This window comes from Balaenoptera physalus (genome assembly GCF_965194825.1).
Source record: "Balaenoptera physalus genome assembly, chromosome: 7".
NCBI classification, from domain to species: Eukaryota; Metazoa; Chordata; class Mammalia; order Artiodactyla; family Balaenopteridae; genus Balaenoptera; species Balaenoptera physalus.
Window position 1 is genome coordinate 75,640,376 of NC_138886.1, and position 27,744 is coordinate 75,668,119.

Genomic DNA, 27,744 nt, shown 5'->3' on the forward strand with positions numbered 1-27,744 from the left:
TTCTGGCCCATTTGCTTCTCAACTTGGTTTGGTTAAAATGATACAAAAAAGTTTGTGGCTTGGTATTTTATTAGTTTAAGAGAGTGAAGATCCATGGTGACATTGGATGGTTGAATTAGATGCCTATGATTTAATGCAGAGAGCACTGTTCATTCCTAATGCATACTGTGTGATTTTTACATCTAAAGGCATGGAAAATGCTGCAGAAAAGTTTAATATCTGCCTTTCATTGTTTTTTGTTTGTTTGTTTTGTGCCTGAAATGAAATGCCTACAGTCAGACTATGGAAGAATTTCAGACTGGATTTTCCCAATTAGAAAGCCACTTTCTATTTGTTAAATAAATTTAATAATACATGACACTTTAATAGACTTTATCTTTTTGAAAGTTATTTTGTACCTAGATTACCCAGATTATTTACTTCAATTTTCTTGTGTGGTCCTTCATCTGTGTTAATTCATCTTCTAGCTGAAATGAATCTTCTCTTCCTCTCTCTCCCCTACCCCATTTCAGAACCATCTACCTTCAAGCAAGAATTCACAGAGATTGTGGCTACCCAAATGCATCAAAGAGGGTGAAATGTACCCGGTTCAGCTCTTGGAAGGCTTCTCCTGCTATTACTTTAACAGCACGCTGCTAAACTGTTTAGATTCAAGATTCATCCAAGTACAGGGCTCCGACAATGTAGTCAAACTGAGAAAGTCTTGTGATAAAATTGAGGCAAATTCAGTCCAAAAGTTAGAAGAAATGTTTAACAGCACAAGAACTAGTTGTGGATCATGGTATACGGGTTATCAGTGGAAGGATCAGACAATAAAATGAGTTAGTACAATCCATTTAGAAAAAACTCATCAGTAGTAGTTCTAAATTTTAAAAAAGCATTACAAGCTATAAAGGAGTTAGGGCATGCAAGCTACTGAGCAGAAAGTACACACTTAATATTTTCCATGAATTTCTCTAATAATGCCTTTGCATGGTCTCCCTTGTAACTCTACTGGGACCGTGTCAGTGACTTCAGCAAGTGATGGTTGCAGTCTTGCTAAATGTTTTCAATGCAAGAAGGAAGAGAATTGACGCTTCAAGTCAATAAAGATTGTCCGATTGTACTGGCAGGGGCAGAAGTCAGAACAGGATGTTTTTATTAAGAGCACCACTAGTCAGAAAAAGGAGAACACTCTCACTGAAAAATAGGTAAGGACACAAACTGGCACCATCACAAAGAAATACTAACAGGCAATGTGAAAAAATGTTTGATCTCATTTATGATTAAAGAAATTCAAAAGAAGACAATAAGATACTCCCCTCCCACCAGTCTGGCAGAGATAAAAAAGAGTGATAATATAGACTCTCAGTTGGGTATAGGGGAAAAAAAAACTCCTATGTATTGATGGGGAGAGGCTAAACTGGCACAAGTTTCCTACGGGACAATATGGCATTTTAAATATCCTTAAAAAGTACATTAACTCCTTAGACCTGGCTATCCTATCTCCAGAAATTTATTCCAAGGAAATACCTGGATAAGACTGTTTAATGGAGCCTTGTTTATAATATCCCTCCTTCCTGTTTTAATTTTCACCTCTCTGTATTTTCTGTTTTTTTCTACAATGCTGGGAAGGGTTTTCTTTTAATTCTAAAATTAAAGAAACTGTACAAGCTTATCTTTCACTGCAATTACCCTGTTTTCCTTACTGGAGTAGACTGGGACAGACACTGCCCTTTCACTTCGTTAATGATGCCTTTAGACACTTCTTGAGCAACTCAGGTCCTTCTTGTTTTTCTCCTGCTGCTGCTGCTGCTAATTTCAAAGGAATCCTTCCTTGGGGATCATTTTCGTAATGAAATCTTTGTAAAGTGCCTTCAGGTGCTTCAAAGATTTTGCTTTCTTTCTTTTGTTGGTCCCACTGGTAATATTCAGAAATCACTGGAGAAAGTGCTCTATGTGTCCACTCTCCTGACTTAGTCTCCTTTGTTCTTCTTTATTAAATGGAAGCTCAAAAGTTCTAAGTCCAGGAAAGGGAAAACTTCTGGAACTGGGCAGAGGCCAGTGCACAGTTTCTACTTAAAATGCTTGAGTGGGTACATCAGTCACGAGTGTTCAGATGGAAGCTTCCTCCCTCCCCTGTCTTGGGGCAGGGATCAAATTGTGGAGGATAAAAAAAGAGTGTAGTTGAGTCTCCTTGGAAGGGGACTGATTGGGTGTCAGTCACACAGAAAAAGCTGACAACCCCAGTATATGTAAGACTATGTGCAGGTATAGATTCCAACAGGTGTACAGACAGTCTCCTCTCAGTCTAAGCGACTCTAGGGGCACAAGCTGGGGGCCCTGCCCTCTCAGAGTGGCTACTGTGCTTCGGCCCTAGTTCTTCCCCCGCCCCCCCGCCACCCCCCGCCACCCCCCGCCACCCCGCCACCCCGCCCCCCCCCGCCCCCGAGGTATAGTTGATTTACAATATTATATTAGTTTCAGGTGTTAAGTCCTAGTTCTTTAATAATCCACAGTCACTAAGAATAAGCATCATGTGTAAGCAAACAACTTGATAGGAAAGGCAGAGAAACAGGGCCACTATAATCTCACAGGCGCACTCACAGGGGAACTCTGTCCCCAGACATCTATTCACAGGGCCTGGGTACCCTGAACTCGGCCCTGGCAGCGTCTGCGCTGGGTTCTCCGGGTCCGTTTTTCCTAAATGCCGAGAGGGGGCCGGGACTTTACACTTGGAGCCCTATGCGAAGACAGAACTCCAGGTTCATTCTGGAGGGAGCCACTTCACTCCTGTTTCTAGAAAAAGTCTCGAGGCTTCCTAGGTTATTTGCATATCTCCATTCTCTTTAAGGCGACTCGCCTGCCCTTCGACCCCTGGAAACTCGCAGACCTCAGAGCCTTAGAGCTGTCTGCCTACCAGACATGCCCTGATCCCGTCCCGCCGCCTGGCAGCGGGCAGGCCACACGCCTTTAGGCGGAGATCGGAATCCACTGGAACCCACCAAAGGACACCCCGGATTGGGGCGGAACCTCGCTTCCACTCTCTGCCGAAAGAGGCACCCATCTCGACCTGCGCTCTTCGGCGCGCTGGGGATAAGACCTGAGAAATGCGCCCGGGGCCACAGGCACCCGAGGAGGCGGGGAAGGAACAACTTTCCCTCCGCCCTCTAACCGCAAGGCCCGGGTGGGGCGGCCCCGCTGGGGTCGGGCTCCTCTCCTTCCCCAGGCGGGCTCCCGGGAGCGAGCTGGCCGGGTAGCTGGTGTGGAGGCCGGGGGAGGAGGACCCGAGGGGCTTCCTTGTCTCCCGAGCCCCGCCAGATGTGAGAGAGGCAAACAATAGGGGAAACGCGGAGAAACAAAAGGCTATTCGCCACGATCTCAATCGGCTCTGTCGCGTGGTCCCTGCGGGGAGGACGTCTGGGAGGGGGTCAGGAAGGTGGGTGAAGGGGGATCTTGAGGAGTTTGGGGTCTCTGGTACTTACTTGCCAGGCGCCGGGAGTCGGCCCTTTACCCTTCCAGAGGGGTCCAAAGGCAGGGAGGGGGCAATTAAAGGAAAGTTGAAGGGTTTCCACCTTCTTCCTCAGTGCAGGGAAAGGGAGGGGCTGCGATTCCAGATATTTGACAGTTGTTGGCCCAGGGGTTCGGCAGGATTTGTACGTCCTTTTCACACCCTCTCCCTCCAAGAAGCATCCACAGTCCCCGGGGCGACCTCGCCGACGGAGCGGAGTTCCCCTTCGCAGTCCCGAGCCGAGCCTCTTCCTTCAATATCAAGACGCCCTAAACGTGGTCCCCCTGCCCAGGCGCACTTTTGTAAAAGTTTGTCTTCCCGCCACCCACTGCCCAGCACGGACCCTGCAGTCATCTGCAACCCGGGATGGATTCGGGGACACACTTGTAACCCGAAGGAAGATCGATATTTTCGACAGACCTTTTAAAATCAAGGCCCCGGAGCCCGGGGTGGACTCTCGTTCACGCCCGGGAAGGGCGCGGGAGGAGCCGGCCAGAAGCCAAGACGCGGGCAGGGGTCTGACGCGGATTCCAGCCCCGGAAGCCAGCGAAGGGCGGGCGGGGAAACGGGGTCCGCCGCCTCCCGCCCTCCTGTTGCACCCGCCCCCAGGTGCACCCCGCACCTCTACTCTCCTGAGCGCGACCCGGCGCGAGCGGCCGCGGGCTGCGCCACCTCCCCCCGCTTGACGCGAGCTCTCACTCACCGTGGGGTTTCTACCTTCAGCCCCGGGGCCCTGTCGGCTCCCCGCGCCGGGGCAGCTGCAGGCGGCGCGAGAGGAAGAGGATGAGCTCGGGGCAGGAGGGGCAACGCTCGCGGATCCAGCGAGGGGCTCCCGGGCCAGCGCGCGCGGTCTCAACGAGCGCGCGGGCGAGCGAGCGCGGGACTCCAGCTGCAGACGCCGCCGCTCCAAAGCGGCCCCCACCGGCACCCGGCGCGCGTCTACCATGCGGAGGCGCGTGCGGGGACCCCCTGGCGGCCGCCCGCGGAATGGCAGCTCCGTCGGAAAGGAACGTCAGGTCACCTTTGGGTCATCTTCCCTCCGGAAAGAGCTGGGGAATGGACAGTCTGAGCAGGGCTCCCAGCCTTGCGGAAAAGACATTGACCCTGTGGCCAGGGCGGGGAATTGGATATCAGATCAGAAAGGATGCGTTCTGGGTCCACCATGGCCACATCCAAGGCACCTAGAGAGGGGGTAATTGCTCAACCTTCTCCAGGATTTTCTGACTTGTTGAAAAATGCTGTGAACTGCCCGACTGAGGAGAGCATTAATCATTGGAAAATACTTTGAGATTCTAGCAAATTTGCTAGAGCAAGCTGGGAGTAATGGAAAGAGCATGGACTTTGAAGCCCAACCCACAGCCTGCCACTTTCTATTTGTGTGATCTTGGTCTACTACTACCTTGTAGTATCTACCTTGCAGGGTGGTAGTAAAGGGTAAACTAAACATAGAAAGTATTCCTAGTTCATTGTAGTAGTCATTAAATATAAGCTTCCTGAGGAAAAGAATGAGTCTTCCACATCTTTTAGTTCCCCGTACTATAGCATCTTAGTGCACATTGATTAAGAAGTACCAAATGACTAGGTATTGCATTTTACAGTTCTTACTACACACTTTAAAGAAGTATGGAAATATATTGAGTGGAAACTAGAATACACAGAGAAAACATCCCTCCCCCAAAAGTTGTTTCCACAACTACCAAGTGAGACCCTCTAAAACCACACTCATCCTTTGCAATATCAAGTCAATTCTGATATTATAAGAAATATTTAATAAATAGTCATGGTCTAATGATATCAACCCTGGATTAAATGATTTAATTCTGTGTCATTTGGCAATGCAAAGATAATGAATATTGTGAATATAAAACTCAAACAAGAGAAGAAAAAATGGTCAGATACAAAAACCCAGCCACTAAGCAATGTTTCCATTCATTGTTGAGTCATGCAGTCTCGTTTCCAAATTGTCTCAAACCCCATTCACTGCTTTCAAGTTCCTTTTGTCCTTGGGCCCCATGGCAATCAGACAGCTCTTCATCATCCATAACAATTAGGGTAGAAGTGTCTCTTAATTACTCTAGTTTACCTTTAATAGTCCTTCTCTCTTACTCACTTGTCCCTCATTGGGAAGAGGCTGTTGCCTGCCCAAGAATTCTCATTACATGGTCTTTTCTGTTCTGTCAAGAAGAGAGGAAAAATAAGGCTTCCTGTCTCAGAAATTAAAGTAGAACATTGAGATCCAACTTCTACCCTCGAAGATAGGGTTCAAGCTCCAGCGCGCAGATGAGCAGGGCATGTGCAGGGCAAAGAAGGCATTGGATTCTAATCAATAAGCATTAATGGAAGGGTCTCTGCCTCTCTCGTTGGGTTTCAGCCTTGCCTGTAGGGAAAAGAGAAGTTTCATCCCACTTCATCCCCTTAGTGGCCCCTTCACTGGGGAGAAATGGTGAACCTGGTGGTTGGGAGGAAGCCTTCATTATTTCCTCGATAACTTTCACCAGTGAGTGGGGTCAATCTAATGAATCACATCCTATCTCTCACCCACCCTTGATCTGGCTTCCCTGCCTGTGACCTGGTGGCTGGAAGAAGATGGCTCAACCTTCAGAATCTGCTCTGAAGGGCCAGCATTTTAAAGTCAAGCCTTCTTTGGTCCTGTTTCTTAGTCTATTCAGGCTACTGAAACAAAATGCCATAGGCTGGGTGGCTTATAAATAGAAATTACTTCTCACAGTTCTAGAGGCTAGGAAGTCCAAGATCAGGGCACTGGCAGATTCAATGTTTGATGATGGGCCGTTTCCTCATAGACATCTTTTCTCTGTGTCTTCACGTGGCAGAAAGGGGCAAGGAAGTTTTCCCAGGCCTCTTTTATAAGGGCACTAATCCCATTCATAAAGGCTCTGCCCTTGTGACCTAATCACCTCCCAAAGGCCCCACCTCCCAATACCATCACCTTGGGGGTTAGAATTCAACATATGAATTGTGTTTGGGGGGACACAAACATTCAATCTATAGCATCTTGGGCTATATCTCTTCTCCAATCTGGCTTTTATCAGAGCCCTGTATTGTACAGCAAACTGGCCCCATCATGATTTGAAGTAGATATTGTTTCCCACTGGCTATCATTCCTTATGTGTATGTGTCTTTGCTTGTTTGGAAAAGTACTCTGACGGAAAAGAATGGGGGAGGGGGAGGAGTCAGATATCAAAAGTTCACCCTCACTGAACGGATCCTCCCTGTCAGATTTGCTCACACTGCTGTCTTCCCCCAACTCAGGGAAGGGCCAGTCCAACCTTTCAGTTGCTTAAGGCCCCGCGGAATCTTCTTTGACTTTTCTCCTTTTCTATTCCACCTCTAATCTATCAGAAAAACTCATTGGTTTTATCTTCAAAAGATATCCAGGGGCTTCCCTGGTGGCGCAGTGATTAAGAATCCGCCTGCCAATGCAGGGGGCATGTGTTCAAGCCCTGGTCCGGGAAGATCCCACATGCCGCAGAGCAGCTAAGCCCGTGCGCCACAACTACTGAGCCTGCGCTCTAGAGCCCGTGAGCCACAACTACTGAGCCCACGTGCCACAACTACTGAAGCCCGAGCGCCTAGAGCCCGTGCTCCACAATAAGAGAAGCCACCTCAATGAGAAGCCCGTGCACCGCAATGAAGAGTAGCCCCTACTCGCCGCAACTAGAGTAGCCCCTACTCTTAGTTGCTGCGCTCACCACGCGCAGCAACTAAGACCCAACACAGCCAAAAATAAATAAATAATTTAAAAAAAAAAAGATATCCAGAAGCAGACCTCCGTCCACCACCTCCACAGTTACCACCCTGGTCCAGCCACAAATGCAAGCAGCCTGGAACACTGCAATAGCTTCCTACCTGGTCCCCGTGCTTCCTCCCTGCCCTGTGTTTGTTTTATTCTCAATACAGCCGCCAGTGTAATTCCCTTAAAATGTATGTTGCATTTCGTCACTCTGCTACTCAAAATCCTCCTGGGCCTTCCTTTCTTACTCAGAGTAAAAGCAGCACAAAGAAGCACTCCTTTATCTCTGACTTTGTCTCCCATTACCTTCCCCATCACAAATTCCACTCCATCCACACTGCTCTCTTTGATTCCCACAAATGCCAGGTAAGCTCCTACCTTTATACTTGCTGTGCCTTCTTCCAGGAACACTCGTTACTCAGAAACTTCACGGCTTACTACCTCACTTCCTTCAGGTCTTGACCAGAAGTCACCAGAGGGCCCCCCTTTCTGCTCTATTTAAAATTACAATCAACTGCCACCCCCAACACTCTCTCTCCACATTCCCCGCTCGAATTTTCTCCATAGAATTTATCGCCATGTGATGTACAATATATACACTGCCTGTTTTCATTTTCTATGGCTGCTGTAACTAATTACCACAAACTTGGTGGCTTAAAATAATACAAATTTATCTTACAGTTCTGGAACTTAGAAGTCCAAACTTAGGTCTCACTGGGCTAAAATCAAGGTGACAGCAGGGCTGCAATCCTCTTTTAAATCTATAGGGGAAAATCAGTTTCCTTGTTTTTACTAGCTTCTAGAGGCCACCCGCATTCCTTGGCTCATAGTCTCTCTTCTCCATCTTCAAAACCAGCACGGGCAGGTCAAATCCTTCTCATATGGCATCACTCTCGTCTTTCTGCTTCCTTTCTTCTACTTATGGGGAAATGACACTGAACCCATCCAGGTAATCCAGGATTATCTTCTTCTTTTTTTTTTAAATTTATTTATTATTTATTTATTATTTTTATTTTTGGCTGTGTTGGGTCTTCGTGTCTGTGCGAGGGCTTTCTCTAGTTGCGGCGAGCAGGGGCCACTCTTCATCGTGGTGCGCGGGCCTCTCACTGTCGCGGCCTCTCTTGTTGCGGAGCACAGGCTCCAGACGCGCAGGCTCAGTAGTTGTGGCTCACGGGCCTAGTTGCTCCGCGGCATGTGGGATCTTCCCAGACCAGGGCTCGCACCCATGTCCCCTGCATTGGCGGGCAGATTCTCAACCACTGCGCCACCAGGGAAGCCCCAGGATTATCTTCTTATGTTAAAGTCAGCTAGTTAGCAATGTTAATTCCACCTGCGACCTAATTCCCCTTTGTAGCGTAATGTATTCACAGGTTAGGGAGATGAGGATGTGGACATCTACGACAGCAATCATTCCCTCTACACAGTGCCTTATTCTTTCCAGTAGAATATAAACTCCATGAGACAAAGATTTTTATTCTGTTTGGTTTATTGCTTTATCCCTAGACCAGCTCAATAAAAGTATAGAAAATGTATAGATACTTGCTATGGACTGAATTGTTGTCACCCACTCTGTGCCCATCTCTCCCCCCACCTACCGCCCAATTCATATGTTGAAGGCCTAATGCTCAATGTGATAGTATTTGAAGATGTGGTCTTTGGGAGATAATTAGTGTTAGATGAGCCCTCATAGTGAGATTAGTGGCTTACATGAAGAAAAAAGAAAAGACAGAGATTGCTGTCTCTCTGCCATGTGAGGACAACAGTGAGTAGGGGCCATCTGCAAGACAAGAAGAGATTCCTCACCAGGAATCAAATTGTCTGGCACTGTAATCTTTGACTCCTCAGCCTACAGAACTGTGAGAAGTAAACGTCTATTGTTTAAGTCATTCAGTGGTATGGTATTTTGTTGCAACAGCCTAAACAGACTAATACAGAACTCAATAAATATATATTGAAATAATTAATGAAAAGACCTCACTGTAGGCATTGCAAGTACTTAATATCTATTAAGCACCTACAGTATGCCAGGTACTTGCTAAACACTTTACATGGAATATCTCATTTAATACTCAGAAGATCCCTATGTGGTAGGTACAGGTGAGGAAATTATAGACTAGAAAAGTTTGAATTAACTTGCCCAAGGTCATGTAGCTAGTACATCATGTAGGCAGGTTTTATAAATTTATTTATTTATTTATTTGGCTGTGTTGGGTCTTCATTTCTGTGCGAGGGCTTTCTCTAGTTGCGGCAAGCGGGGGCCACTCTTCATCATGGTGCGCGGGCCTCTCACTGTCGCGGCCTCTCTTGTTGCGGAGCACAGGCTCCAGACGCGCAGGCTCAGTAGTTGTGGCTCACGGGCCTAGTTGCTCTGCGGCATGTGGAATCTTCCCAGACCAGGGCTCGAACCCGTGTCCCCTGCATTGGCAGGCAGATTCTCAACCACTGCGCCACCAGGGAAGCCCTGTAGGCAGGTTTTAGACTGGGCAGTGTGACCGAAGCCCATGGCCGTAACCCTCACACTCTCTTGCCACTATCACATGACAATGGGAGACCCTGGCTATTGCCCTCGAGATGCTTACAATCTAGTAAAAGTGACTAGAGAAACACAAATAGCAACAGCACTAAAAGAAGACTATGGGGGGGGGGTGGGTAGTATAGAACAGGCCAACACGATTTTGTGGAGCATAGAGATGGGATAGATTCATTCTGGGTGGAGCTGATTGTAGGGAGCTTCAGGGAGGATGTGGCATTTGAGCTGCACTTATGATGGTGGACCTTGCTGCAGTCGGATGGAAAGGCTGTTTCAGATAGAGGGAGCCACAGCAGTAAGGACACAAGAAGGGAGAAAATGCTAGGTGTGCTCTGGAAACCAAGATACATCTAGTTTTCATGCAGTTAGAGAATAAGGGCTGGGATCCCAAAAGCTAGGCTAGAGAGCAAAGGGATTTAATGATTTCTGTTAACAGTTCTTAATGAAGAAAAATTACCTCAAGGAGCTTCCAAAGTAATGTCTGAAGCTGTAACTCAAAAGGCAACAAGTAGAAGAGAAAAATGAACTTCTCGTTGAGCATAATGTTTTCATTAGACTGTTGATTCTGTTTGCTGCCTTATAAAAGGGCAATCATGGACCTATAAATCTGAGTCCAGGGCACAGCCTCAAATATCTGAGACTCAAAAGGTTCTAAAAGAGGGCAAAAATGGATAATGAGAGCAACCGGCCATTCCTGACCTCCGGACAAGTATGGTTTTCACCACTTGCATTTCACAGATAAAGTAACGAAGGCTGGAAGAATTAAGTGACTCACCCAAGATTACACAACTAGTAAAATTGGGACATTGATTCTGTGTCTCATGACCATTAGTGTTCTGTGTGTCCTGATACCTAAGTGGAAAAGGCCACAAGGGTGCATTTGTCCCAGATGACGTTGTCAGCTTTTCGGCTGTTTCAGATATTCCTCTCCAGGTTCCTATGGGACAAGACTGAGGAATTTGGATGGGACCACTCATGAATCTCACTTCCAAGCTTTTCTTGGAAAAAGAGAGAAGCCAGGATCATCTGAAGGATGAATTATAGAGAGACAAGGTGCATGGTAATTAAGAGAATAGTCTTCAGAGTCTGAAAGATCCATATTAGCTGTGTCTAATCTCTCTGAGTCAGCTACTTCATTTTGTAAAACGGGGTAAGTAATATAAGTAATCGTATGGACTCAGTGAAGGGTTGCATGTAATGTGCTTGGCAGAGTGCCTGTCACTGTAAGTGCTGACAGATAAGTGCTCGAAAACACTACCTTCTTTTCTTTCCAGCATGTCGTTCTCACATCACCCTCATGGAGCCCCTCCTCCATGAGGGTAAGAGATCCCAGCACCCAGCATGTGTTATATTCCTCACTGAATCCAAAAGACTCCCTGTCCCTTGGGATGACATCTCCTGGAATTGGGAACAAAAAGAGAATATTTCTGGTTAGGTTGATACAGGGTGAGTAACATTCACATTCCTTGCTCAAGTCAGTGCAACTTATTTTTCATTTTCAGTTCACACTTTAGACATTCCTGGTAAGAGGAAAGCCCTGCTGGTCTTCAATCGCGTGTGAGGAAAGTCCCAGAAAGAGTCTGTTGCCAAGCCACTTCGTCACAGCTTCCTCTGAGAGGGTACCAAAAGAGCAAAGGGATATCGGTAAGGTGTCACCATAGCAACGTCATAACAGTCAGATTGCAATAGAGTAAAAATGGAGAAAGCATGTTTGCCTAGTCACTGATGAACTTAGACCCATAATCATGTTGCTCTGGAGAGCAGTACTCAGAATTCAAGGGCTACTCCAGTTAGATCTGGTGAGAGGTAAAATTTTGTGAAAATTCTATTCATTTTGGCTGAGTCTGATTACCCAGTGTCATTGTGCCGCCATTTGAGATTATTACAGGCAGCTTACTAACAAACAGTAGATGTTCTCAGAGTCTTTCCTTTCATCCCAAGCAATGACAGTTTGCAAATCTAAGTGTCTATGTAACAAATCAAAAGTAAGGACCACTTCCGGCTTGCCTACTTTGATTTTGTTTTCAAAATTCTGACTAGTCACAAGGTTGGAGGGATTGTCTCAGAACTTTGTGGGATCTGTAATACTAGCATTTATGTTAATGAACTTTGGGTCCTAGAAATAAATGTGCATGGCTCCTCCTAAGCACTGAAATAATGGTAATTCAAACAATGTATATATTGGGTTGGCCAAAAAGTTCATTTGGATTTTTCCATACTATCTTATGGACAAACCCAAACAAATTTTTTTGGCCAACCCAATATTTCAAGCAATTTCAAACCATGGCAAGAATCCATGTTACACATGTTATCTTTATAATGACACTAGATGTCTATAGTCATTTTCTGTGAAATCCACATTAGACCAACCCCATTTTATAGGAGTGGGACTGAGGCATAGGAAGGTCATAGTTTGAGGACTGGGAAGAACCTATGATACTGTTCAGAGTTATATCAGTGTAGCTGAAACAATGATGCAGTTTGGAATCATAATGGACAGTTACCTGCAACTCCGTATGAAAAGAGTGCGTATCCTTTCCCAAGTCGTTTTAAGATCAATTTTATTGAAAGGAGACTGTGATCTTTCTTTCTCGTTTTAAGATCTGTTTGTACTTTTCACAGTGACCCAATACTCTTTCAGATCTTCCTAATAGACTGTGGGTTTGGGGTTTTTTAAATCATTTGTATCTTGAGTGAGGAACTCTTCTCAGGAGATAAGCTTGATGTTTTTTGCTCTGGCCTGACACAAGCCAGGTGTGGTACATTCGCGGTTGGCCTCAGCACTTTGAGTAATTGAGAGGAACTGTCTCACCATTAAACAGGTCAGCTTAGATATGCTCCAAGGAGGGAGAGTTGCCAGGAGCACCAGCATCTAACGTAGTCTTATCTGAAGACACCGTACATAGTCTGGATCCCCAAAGTCAATTTAAGAGTTAGATTTGAGTACCTTTCTCAAGTGGGAAAATCAGACTGTTGTGTGCTCAGTGGATTTGGGAAGTTGTGCTCTCACAGTAATTCATACAAAAGGGCATAGGAAGATAGAGAAGAGGCTGCTGTGTCATGGATGCTTCGAACTTGATCACACCCCCCTTCCCTCTTCCAAACAGGAACATAGCAAGGGTCTCAAATAGACTTTCTCTTGAAGGGGGGAAAACACTACCGTACCTTTGTGTTCAGTGCCTACCCACTACCATGGCTGATAAGTCAGTCATTAACTCCCAACTGCCCTGTATGGCAAACCAAGAAGCCGTTTGTGACTATTCAGCTCTCCTTGCATATCTGTGCAAAGAAATGAAAGAAGTAAACTTTCTACTGTCAAACTGAAGGTGCATGGAGGAACCTCTCCCAACCAATCCCTGCCCTCCTGGCATAAAAAATAAACAAGATTTTCCTTTTTACATCATAATTAAGGCAAAACACAAAAGTGAGGGCCTCACTCATCCTGCCCTACGTTAGCCCCCAGATGTTTTACCTACTCAGGACCCTATTTCCTCAAGATTCCAATTAGATACGATACACTGTTCAATATTAATTTCCTCCTAAGGAGCTACATCAACATTTGGAAAGCCCCTTGGGTTGAATAATTATTTAATTTCTGAATGGCCTCCAGCCAACCTCCAATGTGATCGTTTTCATGTCCAATTATATGAAAGAGACTTGCCCTGGGCATTGAACAGCCCTGATGATGCTCTTCTGAGGAAACACATCTCTCTGAAAGGTTTTCCGGAAAGTTTCATTTTAAACTGTCCCTGAGTCTTATGGTCTAATTCTCAGCAGAGTCCCTGCTGGATAATTTCCTTCCTTCTTTCTTTTATTTATTCTTTCCTACTTCCCTCCCCCTTATCCCTCCCTCTTCCCTTCCTCCTTTCTTTCTTTCCCTTCCTTCCTTTGTTACTTTGTTCCAGAGAGGATTTATGGCAGCTAGGTCACTCAGCAAGATTTCCACCCAACGTTCCAGACGAACAAATCTCCTTTTTTATAAAATTGAATTACACTTTCATTCCCTTTCCTTGGCTTTTTGCTTTCCTGCGTTCTTTTCTGTTTATGTCAGCAGATGCTAAATCAGGTTTTCACTTGAAGTGGTTCCTCATTGCTACTCAGATTGGGGGTACAGTTCTCACCAGAAACCCAAAGGAAAGCACAAGTGAAGAGTTGGAAGGACCTTAGAGCTGGTTTGCCTCAGTGTCTAGTACAGCTCCAGAACTTTCACAGGAGGTGGAGGGCAGGGGATTCACATTTATTGAGTGCCTATTATGTGCTAGGAGCTGTGTTGGGCATTTTCAGTTATATTAGCTCCTCTTACCCTCACAATGACCTTGGATGGTAGGTATGAGTCAGCTTTATATTGGCTTTTCCTCTTCCTTCTCTCAGTCAGCCTGCTCTCTCATTCCTGCTTCTTGCAATCACCTCCCAGATAAACTGACTGCCCTCGAGTCCTTGTCTCAGGCTCTGATCTGGGGGAGACCCAACCAAGATCCTTGGGTTCCTGGTAGACTGGAAATGAAGACCATCTTGTGTGCTGATTAGTAAGGGAGAAGGTTATCGTTGTGAGGTCTGTAAGAAAATAGGCTAAACCAGAGAGAGACCGTGAAGCAGAGTAAACAATTCCAAGCCAGAAATTCTATTAGGAAAATTTCCCTTAAGTAGAGCTTCCTTTGTGAAAATCTATGCAACGTGTTCATTCAACATGCCTGGGAGACAATACATCAGAACATTAACTGTTTTTCTCTTCTGAGTAAATCTTCAATAGAAGTTCCCCCAATTATCCTCACTTCTCTTTATCTGTCAGTCTTGACTGCGCCCTGGGGAATCTCAATTCCCATCATTGGAGATAATGACCTTTTTTTCCTGCTCCTCACACCAGGTAGAAGACACAACCATCATTCTCTACCTGGAAGGTAGCACAGCATGTTAGTTAAAATAAGTTGTGGGCAATAGAGGCAGGTCAAGTTCTCGTCAGCTGGGTGACAAAGTCTAACAGGTGTTGCTGCAGAAACAATCTTCCAAATTCAGTAGCTTAAAACTGTAAGGTTAATGTCTTGCCCATGCACCATGCTCATGTTGGGTGGATGGGGCTGGGTGAGGGGGCTCTGCCCCCGTGGCTCCCACTGCAGGACCGAGAATTTCCAGAACGTTAATGGTCACTGTGACAGAGTGAAAAGGAGGCAAAGCTCACAGTGGTTTTCTTACCTTACATCTGAAATCGACACACGTCTCTGGCTCAAATTTCATTGGCCATTCGGGTGGTCATGCCTGAGTTCCACGGAAGGGGAAAGTACTATCCAACTTCTCGGTGAGAAAAAAGAGAGAGAGAGAGAAAAAAGCAGAATACTTGTGAGAAATGTCTATCACATTTGGACAATCATTTAACCTAAGTTTCAGTGTCCTTGTGGTGGACCTTGGGGATACTCTATCTCCAAGGTCGTTGGGAGGGTTAAATGAGAAATTGGCACGTAGCCATTACTCAATAAATGTGGCTTATTTGACCATGATCCTTTGTATACCTGAAATATAGTATTAAGTTTTACTGCAAATAATAGCAAGTTCTTTAACCCTTTTCCATAAATTGCATTTTCTGGTCTTTAAAAATGATTCCTGTGCCCTTTCTCTGAATTTCTCCAAGTTCTGTCTGTTCTAAGGTGTGGATTCTAGCACTGTGCTCCCAGCATAGAAAGGACCTCACTACTACTAAGAAATGAGAAAGTACTTTTTTTTTCTTTTTGGAAGGGGAGCTATTCAAATATAAAATGATGATCACTGTATTTATTATTTATAGCAAGTATTGTTCTAGAACAGAGATGAAACTCTACATAAGTTCATTAGAACAGTATGGGTCTCATTAGAAAGAACATATTATTATGATGCTCGAAAAACTCAGGCTGGGTATGAAGTTACTATAAAAGGATGGGCTAAAAAAAAAAAAAAAGTATGGGCTTCTTTGGCCAGTATGTTATTACAGTTTCAGTGGAACCATTATCTTGTCAACAGAACACATGGTAAAACCTGCAGGGTCTTCCTCTGACTTCATGAGAGTGAATAGCCTCTGACTTTCCCTAGGGAAGGCAGGGTCCTGGTAGGGTCTGAGCAAGGGCCTGAGGCACAGGCTGTACTCACCCCCTGCCCCCCAATCCCTCATCATTCTAGCTTTTGGTTTGGAAAGCCGGCATTTTGGGTATCTAGTCATGAGACTTTCTCATTTTCCCACCCCTCCCACCTCCCCCCCCCTTTTTTTTTCACATCATGGCCATCGACTCCTACTTTTATAAGGTATTTTTTATTCTGGAAGAATTTGGGCCAGGGACTCTTTCTGTTCAGCAAATGGCTTGGCTCACGTGGACTCTGGGGTTGTTTATGTTTTTAGGACCTGCTGTTGCGAAACCCTAGTTTATGTTATGTAGCTGGGTTGCTTTAACCAGAATGAATTCATTTGCTCAAGTTATTTTTAAAATGTGCTTTTTCCTTAGCTTATTAGAGAAGCTCTAGTCTCTTGTTTGTGTGGGTCTAGGCCAGAAAAAAATACCGAGTCTATTGATGGAAGCCAGAGAAAATGTCTAGCCAAAGTGAATCAAGGGAGGTTCTCAGCTTTGAACAGAAAAGCCTCTTCTCCCTGAATGCTAGGTTGAAATACTGAGTGGTGCTGGTCCCGGGGCTGAAATCCTTGATGCTTCCAGAACTGAGAAGGTCCTGCAAATGAGTCTCAAACTGCTCCTACAGGTGTGTGGGAGGGGGCTTTCAGGTGGATATCCACGTGGCAAGAAACAGCTGCTGCAGCCGGGTGGAGCCTCCACCGTCCAGCAAGCAGGGAGACTGCTCGAGGCGGTGGGGCTGTAGAGACACAAGCCCTCTACCTCCTCGCGCCACATGGGCTTATTCATCAGACTACCTTGGAAACATCTTTTGTGCGTGCATGCTTTTTCTCTCCTTCTTTCCTTTTTTTAAAAAAAATTTATTGAAGTATAGTTGATTTACAATGTTGTGTTAATTTCTGCTGTACAGCAAAGCGATTCAGTAATATATAAATACACACATTCTTTTTCATATTTTTTCATTATGGTTTATCACAGGATATTGAATATAGTTCCCCATGCTATACAGTAGGACCTCGTTGTTTATCCATCCTGTATATAAGAGTTTGCATCTGCTAACCCCAAACTCCCAATCCATCCCTCCCCCTTGGCAACCACAAGTCTGTTCTCTGTATCTGTGAGTCTGTTTCTCTTTCATAGATCAGTTCATTTGTGTCATATTTTAGATTCCACATATAAGTGATATCATATGGTATTTGTCTCTTTCTGACTTACTTCACTTAATATGGTAATCTCTAGGTCCGTCCATGTTGCTGCAAATGGTATTTTCATTCTTACTTATGGCTGAGTAATATTCATATGTGTGTATATATATATATATATATATATATACATATATATATATATATATATATGTATATATATATATACCACATCTTCTTTATCCATTCATCTTTCGATGGATGGTTAAGTTGTTTCCATGTCTTGGGGCTATTGTGAATAGTGCTGCTATGAACATACGGGTGCATGTATCTTTTTGAGTTATAGTATTGTCCAGATATATGGCCAGGAGACGAATTGCTGGATCATATGGCAACTCTATTCTTAGTTTTTTGAGGAACCTCCATACCGTTTTCCATAGTGGCTGCACCAATTTACATTTCCACCAACAGTGTAGGAGAGTTCCATTTTCCTCCACACTCTTTCCAGAATTTGTTATTTGTAGACTTTTTAAAGATGCCCATTCTGGGGACTTCCCTGGTGGTCTAGTGGGTAAGACTCCACGCTCCCAGTGCAGTGGGCCCAGGTTCATTCCCTGGTTGGGGAACTAGATCCCACATGCATGCCACAACTAAGTCCGCATGCTGCAACTAAGACCCGGCAGAGCCTAAATAATAAATTAAAAAAAAGAAAAGGGCTTCCCTGGTGGCGCAGTGGTTGAGAATCTGCCTGCCAATGCAGGGGACACGGGTTCGAGCCCTGGTCTGGGAAGATCCCACACGCCGCGGAACAACTAGGCCCGTGAGCCGCAATTACTGCGCCTGCGCGTCTGGAGCCTGTGCTCCGCAGCGAGAGGCCGCGATAGTGAGAGGCCCGCGCACCGCGATGATGAGTGGTCCCCGCTTGCCGCAACTAGAGAAAGCCCTCGCACAGAAACGAAGACCCAACACAGCCATAATAATAAATAAATAAATAAATAAATACTTTAAGAAAAGAAAAAGGTGGCCATTCTGATCGGTGTGAGGTAGTACACACATTGTAGTTTTGATTCCTTGCAAACATTTTATTTCACAACTGGTTTTTACATATAACTCTTTAGGACATAGATTCCTACCTTTGAGGGGAATCAGAAACCCCTCTGAGAATCTGATGAAGGCTATGACCCCACCACCCAGAAAAATATACATATGTACAAACTTTTGCTTAAAATGTCAGTGGTATCATTGGGATAACACCCAAGAACTGCCAAGAGGGGTCCATAAATTCCATTACTTCAGAATTTGGAGAAACTTCAAAACTGAGATTAACGGTATGTGGATACCATTCATTCTTTCAGAACTTGCTGAGTTCCTGTTTCATGGCAGGCACTACGCTGGAAGCTGGGGACACAATGATGTATAAGACAAGGACCCAACCTCGTGTGTGAAGCTCACAGTCTAATGGAGACAAACAAAACCATGATAATGGTGATAATAATGAGTTAAGTGTTTTGCTAGGCCTATAGGCATAGAGACCTACAAGAGCCCTGAACGAAGGGTAACTAACTCAACATATAGTTAATAAATGTATTAAGTGCCAGGCAATTAGGTGTAACCTAGTGCACAGACATGGTCCTTGCCTCAAGGAGCTTAAAGTCTGGAGGCTTTAAATCCAAACTTGAGGGAAGGGACTGCTAAAACAGGACACCAGCCACAGGTAAATCCTGACGGACAAGTAAGTTCATCCAGGTGAAGGGCGTGAGTATTCCAGGCAGGGAGAGCAGTGATGAGAGGAAGGTGGGTGGGGAAGTACAAACTTCATCAGGGCCCCTGAATGAGGGGATGAGTGGTGAGAGAGAAGGGTGGAGAGGTTTGCTGCGGTCAGATCCCAAAGGCCCTTGTGCTTCACCCAAGGATGGCAGGCCTTACATTGTGTCAAAGCTTGTCCCGGAGGGTTTTTTTAAAGCAAGCGAGTGAGGTCAAAGAGGAGATGATATTAGAAAGATCACTCTGCCTTCTGTGGAGAAAACGGATTGGGGCGGGGGAAGGGCATGGAAAGGAGGGTGGTTAATGGGTGAAAAGATCAGAAGTGGGGAGCTGTTGATTTAATGTGGATGAGAAATAACGGCAGTGGAACTAGAGCGGAGAGATTTGAAAAACAGGGTGAATCGTCCGGATAGTACCTTTCATGGCCGAGAATGACCTTCTCCGTGGGCGATGCTCTGCTCTGTGCGATCAGGCAGTGATGGGTTCACACTAATAAGATAATCTGGCTACTGAGGTGGTATCACCTCGAATCACAGCTGTAGAATTGTTGTGGTTTAAGAATCAGATATGGGAACTTTATATTCAGTTGCTTAATGATGCTGATAATGACACGGATACCATTGACAACAGCTGCAACTAGATTTTATTGTTCACTTGCTCTGTGCCCGTTACCCTTTCAGGCGTTCTGCATGTATCAACCCACTTATTTTTTCAAACAACCCTATGATGTAGGTTCTTTTATTCCTATGGAATAGAGGAGGATATTGAGGTAGCACAGAGACGTTCAATACCTTGCCCAAGGTCACATAGCCAAGAAGTGGAAAAACAGGGATTTGAGCCTTGAGGTCTGGTTCCAGGACTCACGCTCCTATCAACTCTACTCTCTGCCTACAATGACAGCTATAGTGTCTTTTCCCATAAAATTCAGTATGAGCATTAAAACGGAGTTTTTCAATTTGCTCTGAACACTGTAATCACAAAAAAAGGTTTCCATGACACTCATGTCCTCTAGAAATGTAGTAGAAGAGGTACATGAAACAAAATGCTGGGTGTGAACGTTTTTGCAGATTCAGGTTCCAAAGAACAGAAAAGCAGAAAAAACAAACAATGGTGTTTTGAAACAATGAATGCTGTTTTCCTTTAGCCACAAGGGAGTTTTAAAACTTGACAAATCCATTCAGCTTTCAAAGCATTCCACATTCCCCACCCACAAGCAAATGCCAGAAGGTGCCAGTTTGAGCCAACTCTGAGCTCAGGAATGATTTTCTAAATACTGGATCAGATTTCTTGAATGTCCACGTTCCACAAATGGATACTTACCATTGTCCTAATGGGTCTGATGACAACTGCTTAGCAATTTATCAAGCTATTAATTTAAAAAGAACATTTCAGCAAGAGATGAGATAGTGAGACACAAATGCAGAAACAGAAAATGACAGGGTCTTACTACTTTGAAGGGATTGAAAATCACTGCCTTAAGATCTTTGAAATTTTAGAGCTGGGCCGTGCATAGGCTGAGTTTTAATGGACTCTCTGGGGGAAAAAAAGCTTCTGATTACAAAAAGAAAGCAACTTCCTTATTTTGCAAGAACTAATTTTTTTGGAGAGGACAAAGAAAATAATATTTAATAAACTCATTATATACATTGAAGTAACTTTTTTAGAAGCATGCCTTGTGCCCAATACCATGCTAGACACTGAGATACAAAAATGAAGAAGACATGTATCTTGTTGTCTAGCCTAAGTGGTGGAGAAAGAGAAGCAAAGAAATGGTATAATAGACACAACAAAAGAATGTACTAAGAAGTTAGAAGTAAGACAGTGAAAAGTGAGGTTAGAGGGATGAACAGAAACTGTGTTGCAAAGATTTTGGACTTAAATTTGTGAGTGATGTACAGCCACTAAACAGAAGTGATCATCAGATTTAATTTTAGAAGGATCATGCTGTTATCAATATGAAGAATGGGTTGCAGAGAGGAGACATCAAAGGCAGGATGAGCTCCAGTCTTCGTAAAAATCACTCCACTACATTCTGATACATCCCTTTCTGTTCTCCAATCCATTTCCTTTTATCCCCCAGACACACGATTTAGAAATTATCTAATCTTTTAAAAGTGCTATTTAGTTTCCAACTATTTGAGGTTTTCCCAGATATATGTTATTGATTTCTAATTTATTTCCACTGTGGTCAAGAGAACATACTTTGCATGACTTGAATCCTTTTATGTTATGGAGACTTGTTTCATGGCTCAGAATGTGGTCTATCTTGGTACACATTCCATGTGCTCTTGAAAAGAATGTGTAATCTACCGTTGTTGGGTATGGCTATGTTCTATAAATGTCATTTTCATCAAGTTGGTTGATAGTCTTGTTCAAGTCTTCTATATCCTTACTAAGATTTTTTTTTCCTGTTAAGTCTTTCATTGAAATTGAGCCTATGCATAATCTAGCTCTAAAATCTGTGTCTTCTTATTCTATCAAACATTGAAAGAGGTTTTCAAATCTCCAACTATAATTGTAGATTTGTCAATTTCTCCTTACAGTTTTATCAGTTTTTACTTCGAGTATTTTGAAGCTGTTTTTAGGTGAACAAGCATTTAGGATTTTTGTGTCCTCGTGCTGAATTTGACTCCTTTAGCATTATGAAATAATCTTTATCCCTGATAAAGGGATTGCTCTGAAGTCTACTTTGCCTGATTTTTTCTTAATTTGTTTTTATTGGGGTATAGTTGTCTTACAATGTTGTTAGTTTCTACTGTACAGCGGAGTTCCCTGTACTATACAGCAGGTTCATATTAGTTATCTATTTTATACATATTAGTGTATATATGTCAATCCCAATCTTCCAATTCATCTCCCCCCCTGCTGCTTTCCCCCCTTGGTGTCCATACATTTGCTCTCTACATCTGTGTCTCTATTTCTGCCTTGCAAACCGGTTCATCTGTACCACTTTGCCTGCTATTAATATAGCCACTCCTGCTTTCTTTTGATTGGTGTTAATATGGTATATCTTTTTCTACCCTTTTACTTTTAATCTGTCCTTTATTTTCAACATGTGTTTTTTGTTGGTAGCATATAGTTGGAACTTATTTTTTTTATCCAATCTGACAAGTTCTGCCTTTTAATTGGGGTATTTAGAATATTCATCTTTAAATCTCTTGAAAAGATAATTGACTGTTTAAGCAAAAATAGTAAGTGTGAAGCTTGTAGCATATGTAGATGTAGAATGTGAGGCCCCAACAGCACAAAGGGAAGAAGAGAGAAATAGAAGTCTTTCATTGTAAGGTTCTTAAACTGTACATCATGTGGTATATCACTTGAATGTAGACGGGTATGTTAAAGATGTATATACTATAACCCTAAAGCAATCACTGAAATAAAAGAGTTACAACTAATAAGCCAACAAAAGCCATAAAATGGAATCATGAAAAAAATACTCAATCTAAAAGAAAGTAGAAAAAGAAGAAAAAAAGAACAAAGAACAAATGGAACAAATAGAAAACAAATAGCAAGATGATAGATTGAATCTAACCATATCAATAATTACATTAAATGTATATGTTCTACACATCCTGATTAAATGGTAATGATTGTCAGATTAGGTAAAAGAGCATATGAAACACTCATCAGGTACTGAGCTAAGTACCTTACATAGTCTCATTAAGTCCTCTTTTTTTTTTTTAATTTATTTTTTATTTATTTTTGGCTGTGTTGGGTCTTTGTTGCTGCGCGTGGGCTTTCTCAAGTTGCGGCGAGTGGGGGCTACTCTTCATTGCGGTGTGCGGGCTTCTCATTGTGGTGGCTTCTCTTGTTGTGGAGCACGGGCTCTAGGCGCGTGGGTTTCAGTAGTTGTGGCATACGGGCTCAGTAGTTGTGGGTCGCGGGCTCTAAAGCACAGGCTCGGTAGTTGTGGCACATGGGCTTAGTTGCTCCACAGCACGTGGGATCCTCCCAGACTAGGGCTCAAACCCGTGTCCCCTGCATTGGCAGGTGGATTCCCAACCACTGCGCCACCAGGGAAGCCCTCATTTAAGTCCTCTTAACAATCATGAGGTTATCATCGTGTCCTCATTTCAAATATTTAACAAATGAGCCTCAGAGAGGTTAAGTAACTTCTCCAAGTAGCAAAGCAGGGAATCACACTTGGGCACTGCAGAGTGCTAGTAAGCCTGTATGTAATACTTGCTTCCTTCCCCTCCCTCCAATTCAACAGCATTGAGTACCTGCTACATGGAGGAACTGTCCCAGGAGCTGTGCCACAGGACAACTCTGATAACTGTTTGGGATGAAATCCAGCTTAACCAACTGAGTGACCACAGGCTATGTATAATACTTCCTTAAGCTCTAGTCTCCTCATTTGTAAAATGGAATTAAGCATACCTGCCTCATAGTGTTGTTGCGATGATAGATTCAAGAAAGTCCAGTGGATAGTGTGTGTCACGTCGGGGTGGTGAACTGCTTTTGGTACTTTAACCTGCACCCTGCAGATCACACAAGAAGTATCAATTTGTACAATTCCATGTAAAAACCAAAATAGTATTAGAGAAGAGTGACATTCACTGTCTTCCTGTTTGACCTGCAGCATTACAGAAATAGACCATAGAGGTCTCATTTTTAATTTCCGGCATTATATGAAGTCTGGGTTTCTTCTTTGAGAATCTTAGCAATGCAATGAATCAGTCTTCTTCTAGAGAAACCTTTCAACTCAACTATTACATTTATGAATTAATTTTGTTTTCCTGGAGTAAAAGTGTCAATCTTATTTGTTTTCCAAATTAAGGGGTTTAGATTCCTCACACTTTCACTTTCATACTGGTCATCTATACTGGGGACCTGGAAGGAATAACTTCAACTTAGGTTGTATTAATATTATTATAACAATAATTAAAAAAAAAGAATTTACACAAGCATTATCTTATATCTGATATATTAATATAGAAATTAAAAAATCAAAATGCAGTCCTGGGAGTTAAGCAGACAAAAAAATAAAAAACAAAACAATCAAACCACATATGATTCCAGCATCACATAGAACCTTTAAATGTATTTTCTTTCAAAAGAGAAAATCAATAAAAAAAATTGTTTAGATACAACATGAATGTCAGCAGAGCAGGAAGCCAATCAGTCTTTCAATATCATAGCACTGCTTTTCTAAGCAAATAACCGAAAGACATAAAATTTCAAAGATATTTTATTCAAAATTCTCCATCTAGGAGAAAAGATATATAACAATGTGCACACATGCTTTAATAACTTATTTCACTGTACAACTTGCATCCCATACAATGGTACAATAAATCAGCAAAAGAAAATAATTAGCACTTAAATAATCTATCATGTAAATAGCACTGAATACAGGGTTCAACAAGGTGGAATCTGTACATTTTTTCATGACTGAGCCAGAGCATCTGTCAATCTAGTTGAGTATGTGTCTAAAAATCGAGATGTCTACACCTTTCTTATTAGTGATGTGAAAGGCTATTAGGACCTATGTTGGTTTTGGTTAAATTTGGTGGGTGAGAGCAGAGGGGCTCTATCACTTTTATCCCTTTCTTATAAATACTTTTTCCCTTTTATGTTACTTCCACAGTTTTAAATAAAAATATATTTTATGCTTGTGTATACTATTTTGTCAATACTGTTCTAGCACAGAATTATGTTAATTGGTTATTTTATAGCTAGCAAAATGGTCCAAACACATTAAGGAAACAAAAGAAATTGACCACTTAGTTCTGCCAAAGTAGCACCTAGTAAAACAGCATGTCAGTAACGTTTCTCCTGCTAGTCCTCCTACATGCAGGCAAAGAGACGTGGCAACAACTTCAAAAACACGGGCAGAAATTTAAGGAAGAAGATACTATTCTTGTTCCTGAAAAAAAATCTTACTAGTTAGTATTTCTCTATTGCGTTTAATAATCCCGGAGTTATAATGATTGCTAAATCAGAGGAAGACTATACAAGAGGAAAACAAGATAAAAAATGAGTGACTAGTGAAATCTGAACTTCTTCCAAGAGATTATATTTTCCAAGAAAAAAAAAAGGCACAGGAGGTATACATTTCAATTTGGCTCAAAAATAATGAAAATTAACTGAAAAAAGTTGGCAATAACTACTGAAACATAAAATCCAATTCTCTACATTTTCTGTGACAGAGCTCAACAAACAAACAGAAAAACACCCTGATTGTGGTTCACCATAATCGGGACTATACATACTGCCTGACGTTTCCACACAGACTGAATCCCAAGGGCTAAGTCTGCAAAGTAGGATCGAACAATTGATTTCAATAAAACATCTGCCTGATCAATATTTTCTTTCTAAAACTTAACCTATGTTCAAGCTAACTTCCTTTTGTGGAACTGAAACGATTTAAATGCTCTAATTTTTAGCTGATTGTAAAAGTATTACAGTAATCCCACATACCAAGGAACACCAACAGATGGAAAGTCAACTAGTATTATATCTGTGAAAGCTAACTCAGATTTCACTTGGATACTTGTAAACCATGAATCATAAGTTTCAAAAAAACAGTAGTTGTGGTCAAGTTTATATCCTATATCTTTAAAAGATACCAATAATATTTATTATAATTGTAAACATACGTCTGTCTCCCAAGAGAGCACATCCAGGAAAAGGTGCATTTATTGTAACTGCACCTAACATCCCCTTACAGGCTTTCTGTGACAACTGCAGTGTAACTAACTACCATTGCTGAGTAGGACTCTAGGCCACAACCCGAGGGAATCATGTTTCCCCAATACCACGGAGCTACTTTACCAGCAATTACGATCGTGACGCAACATTAACAAGTTACACATTTAAAAAGTCATTAGAACATCTCGTTCTTGGACACTAGTATAGAAAGGTCTTCCAAAGATAAAGGAATGGAGGCCTGGTTTAATTTTCTCAGCTAGAGCCATTATTATGTTAAGATCGCCCTCTGCTGTTAAATCAAGGTCTATCTTCAGGTTCCGAAGCGATTTAAAGGGCTTTTTCCCCTTCTGCCTACAAATAATAATAAAAAAGAAATTATAACACAGAAAATGTCCAAAGGGAACAAAACAAAAGCAACGTATGAAGGTTTTTCTTCCATTTAGGAGTCTGACTTACGTATCATCTTCTATATATTTTATTAGTGTCAAGGCTTTTCTGTGAAGGACGAGCAGAAACTGTGCAAGGAAAGTACTCCTGAGAGATAGACCAGGTTTCAAATGAAAGACCTGCAGGAGAATGAAGCGTTTTTATAAATAATTTGCCCCGTTCTACTTATACACAGCATGTTTCTGTCTCAGCGCTGACAGTGCCTGGCAGATAACTCACGTTAGAGCAGCTAACCACTTCCACAGATGCGCCCTGACACACAGGAGGAGGCGGAGGTATGGGTCTGGGAGTCATCTAACAGTTCTGTTTTATCTTTAAGAATTGACTCAAATTTTTCCTTCTGCCTTAGACTATATCCGTGTTCATTTTATTTGTCATTAAAAATCATGATATAAGTTACTTCTAGCTGTGTTACTTAACTTTTCTCTGCCCACATCTTCAAATAAAATTGGAGCTACCAGAGGTGAGCCGTGCTTAGACTATGGTTTTTTTTTTTTGTTTTTTAATAAATTTATTTATTTATTTATTTATTTATTTTCGGCTGTGTTGGGTCTTCGTGGCTGCGCGCGGGCTTTCTCTAGTTGCGGCGAGCGGGGGCTACTCTTCGTTGTCGTGTGTGGGCTTCTCATTGTGGTGGCTTGTCTTTGCTGCGAAGCACAGGCTCTAGGCGCGTGGGCTTCAGTAGTTGCGGCTCGCGGGCTCTAGAGCGCAGGCTCAGTAGTTGTGGCGCATGGGCTTAGTTGCTCCGCGGCATGTGGGATCTTCCCGGACCAGGGCTCGAACCCGTGTCCCCTGTGTTGGCAGGCGGACTCTTTACCACTGCGCCACCAGGGAAGTCCTAGACTATGGTTTTGAGATATTCATATTTTTCTATTCTGGCGGGGTGGGGGTACATGTGTAGTGGTAGAAGGATTTTATTTCTGCTTGGGAAGCATGGAATTACATGACTTGGGATTATCTGTGAACTTTGTAATATGTCACAGACCACATAGACCTGGATCCAAAATTCCTAGTCAACCTAACAATTATGTTATTTCAAAGCTGCATCTATGACACTGTTTCTTGGCCTGATCCCCAGAAAGATAATTATGACAAATCTCTGTTATCTTAAGAAATAAGACCCATATAATCTAAAATTTTCTTCAAAATCTAGATTTTTTTCAAAGGAATGAGACAATAAAGATGCTATCATGTAAATAAGTTTTAAAGACATTGTTTGCTCAATTAAGGCAAATAAACATTTGTACAATATCCCCCTTACCAAAAGAAAACACCCTTGGGTTATAAGTTAGTGCTTAGAATTAAAACATTTATTATTTGAACTGGGGGATGCTGCATCTTTAATTGTTAATATACAGGCTACTCCCCTCTAACAATTCAGAAGAAAAATAATTTTGACACTTTAGAAAGATCAGAGACTCTACAAAAGGACTGAATTCTAAATTATATATATAGTATAGGCAGTGTGGGATATAATGAAAAAGAAAACATGTCATACCATTCACTCTGACAATCTCAGGTTTAACATTTACCTGATCCAGGAAGGCTTTTACTAGAGTGTCTCTGTGTAAGACATCTTGAAAAATATTCCTATGAAAAAAACAGGCCAAATGTTGAAATGATTTCCACAACCTCTCATACCAGCCAATAAATTAAATTCTTAGAAGTGGGATTATAAACATATTTATAAGAATTAGATATATATATATTTGAAAATATAAAATACATACTCATTTTAACTCAAGGATACATTTGTCTATTACTGGAGTTTGTCAGGCCACAATGTAATTATTTTCTCTCAAATAGTATAAGCAGTCCCAGGAAGGGTATGTATGTATCTATCATACACATTATAAAAAAATAGCGCGAGCCTTAGGCGG

General features: G+C 42.7%; 2 protein-coding genes across 11 annotated transcripts in view; both read right to left on the reverse strand.

Annotated features, from left to right (window-relative positions):
* The window catches only part of MOB3B (MOB kinase activator 3B), a 256,664-nt gene extending 249,734 nt beyond the window's left edge, over positions 1-6,930 (reverse strand). The window contains exon 1 of one of the 5 annotated variants that reach the window (XM_082467616.1): positions 4,194-6,671. The gene's annotated coding sequence lies outside the window, so the exon portion shown is untranslated. Of the gene's footprint in view, positions 1-4,193 lie in introns of all 5 variants that reach the window. The other 4 variants (XM_082467618.1, XM_082467614.1, XM_082467615.1 and 1 more) reach the window with 4 other exon arrangements.
* Positions 6,931-9,448: 2,518 nt separating this feature from the next.
* Positions 9,449-27,744, reverse strand: part of C9orf72 (C9orf72-SMCR8 complex subunit) — a 42,581-nt gene continuing 24,285 nt past the window's right edge. For 4 of the 6 annotated variants that reach the window (XM_082467597.1, XM_082467592.1, XM_082467596.1 and 1 more), the window contains 4 exons: positions 27,397-27,454; positions 25,874-25,983; positions 23,144-25,768; positions 9,449-15,057 (listed from right to left, as the gene is read on the reverse strand). In XM_082467597.1, the coding sequence (XP_082323723.1) occupies positions 25,582-25,768; positions 25,874-25,983; positions 27,397-27,454 (355 nt within the window). In that variant the 3' untranslated portion in view covers positions 9,449-15,057; positions 23,144-25,581. The remainder of the gene's footprint in view (positions 15,058-23,143; positions 25,769-25,873; positions 25,984-27,396; positions 27,455-27,744) is intronic. The other 2 variants (XM_082467593.1, XM_082467594.1) reach the window with 2 other exon arrangements.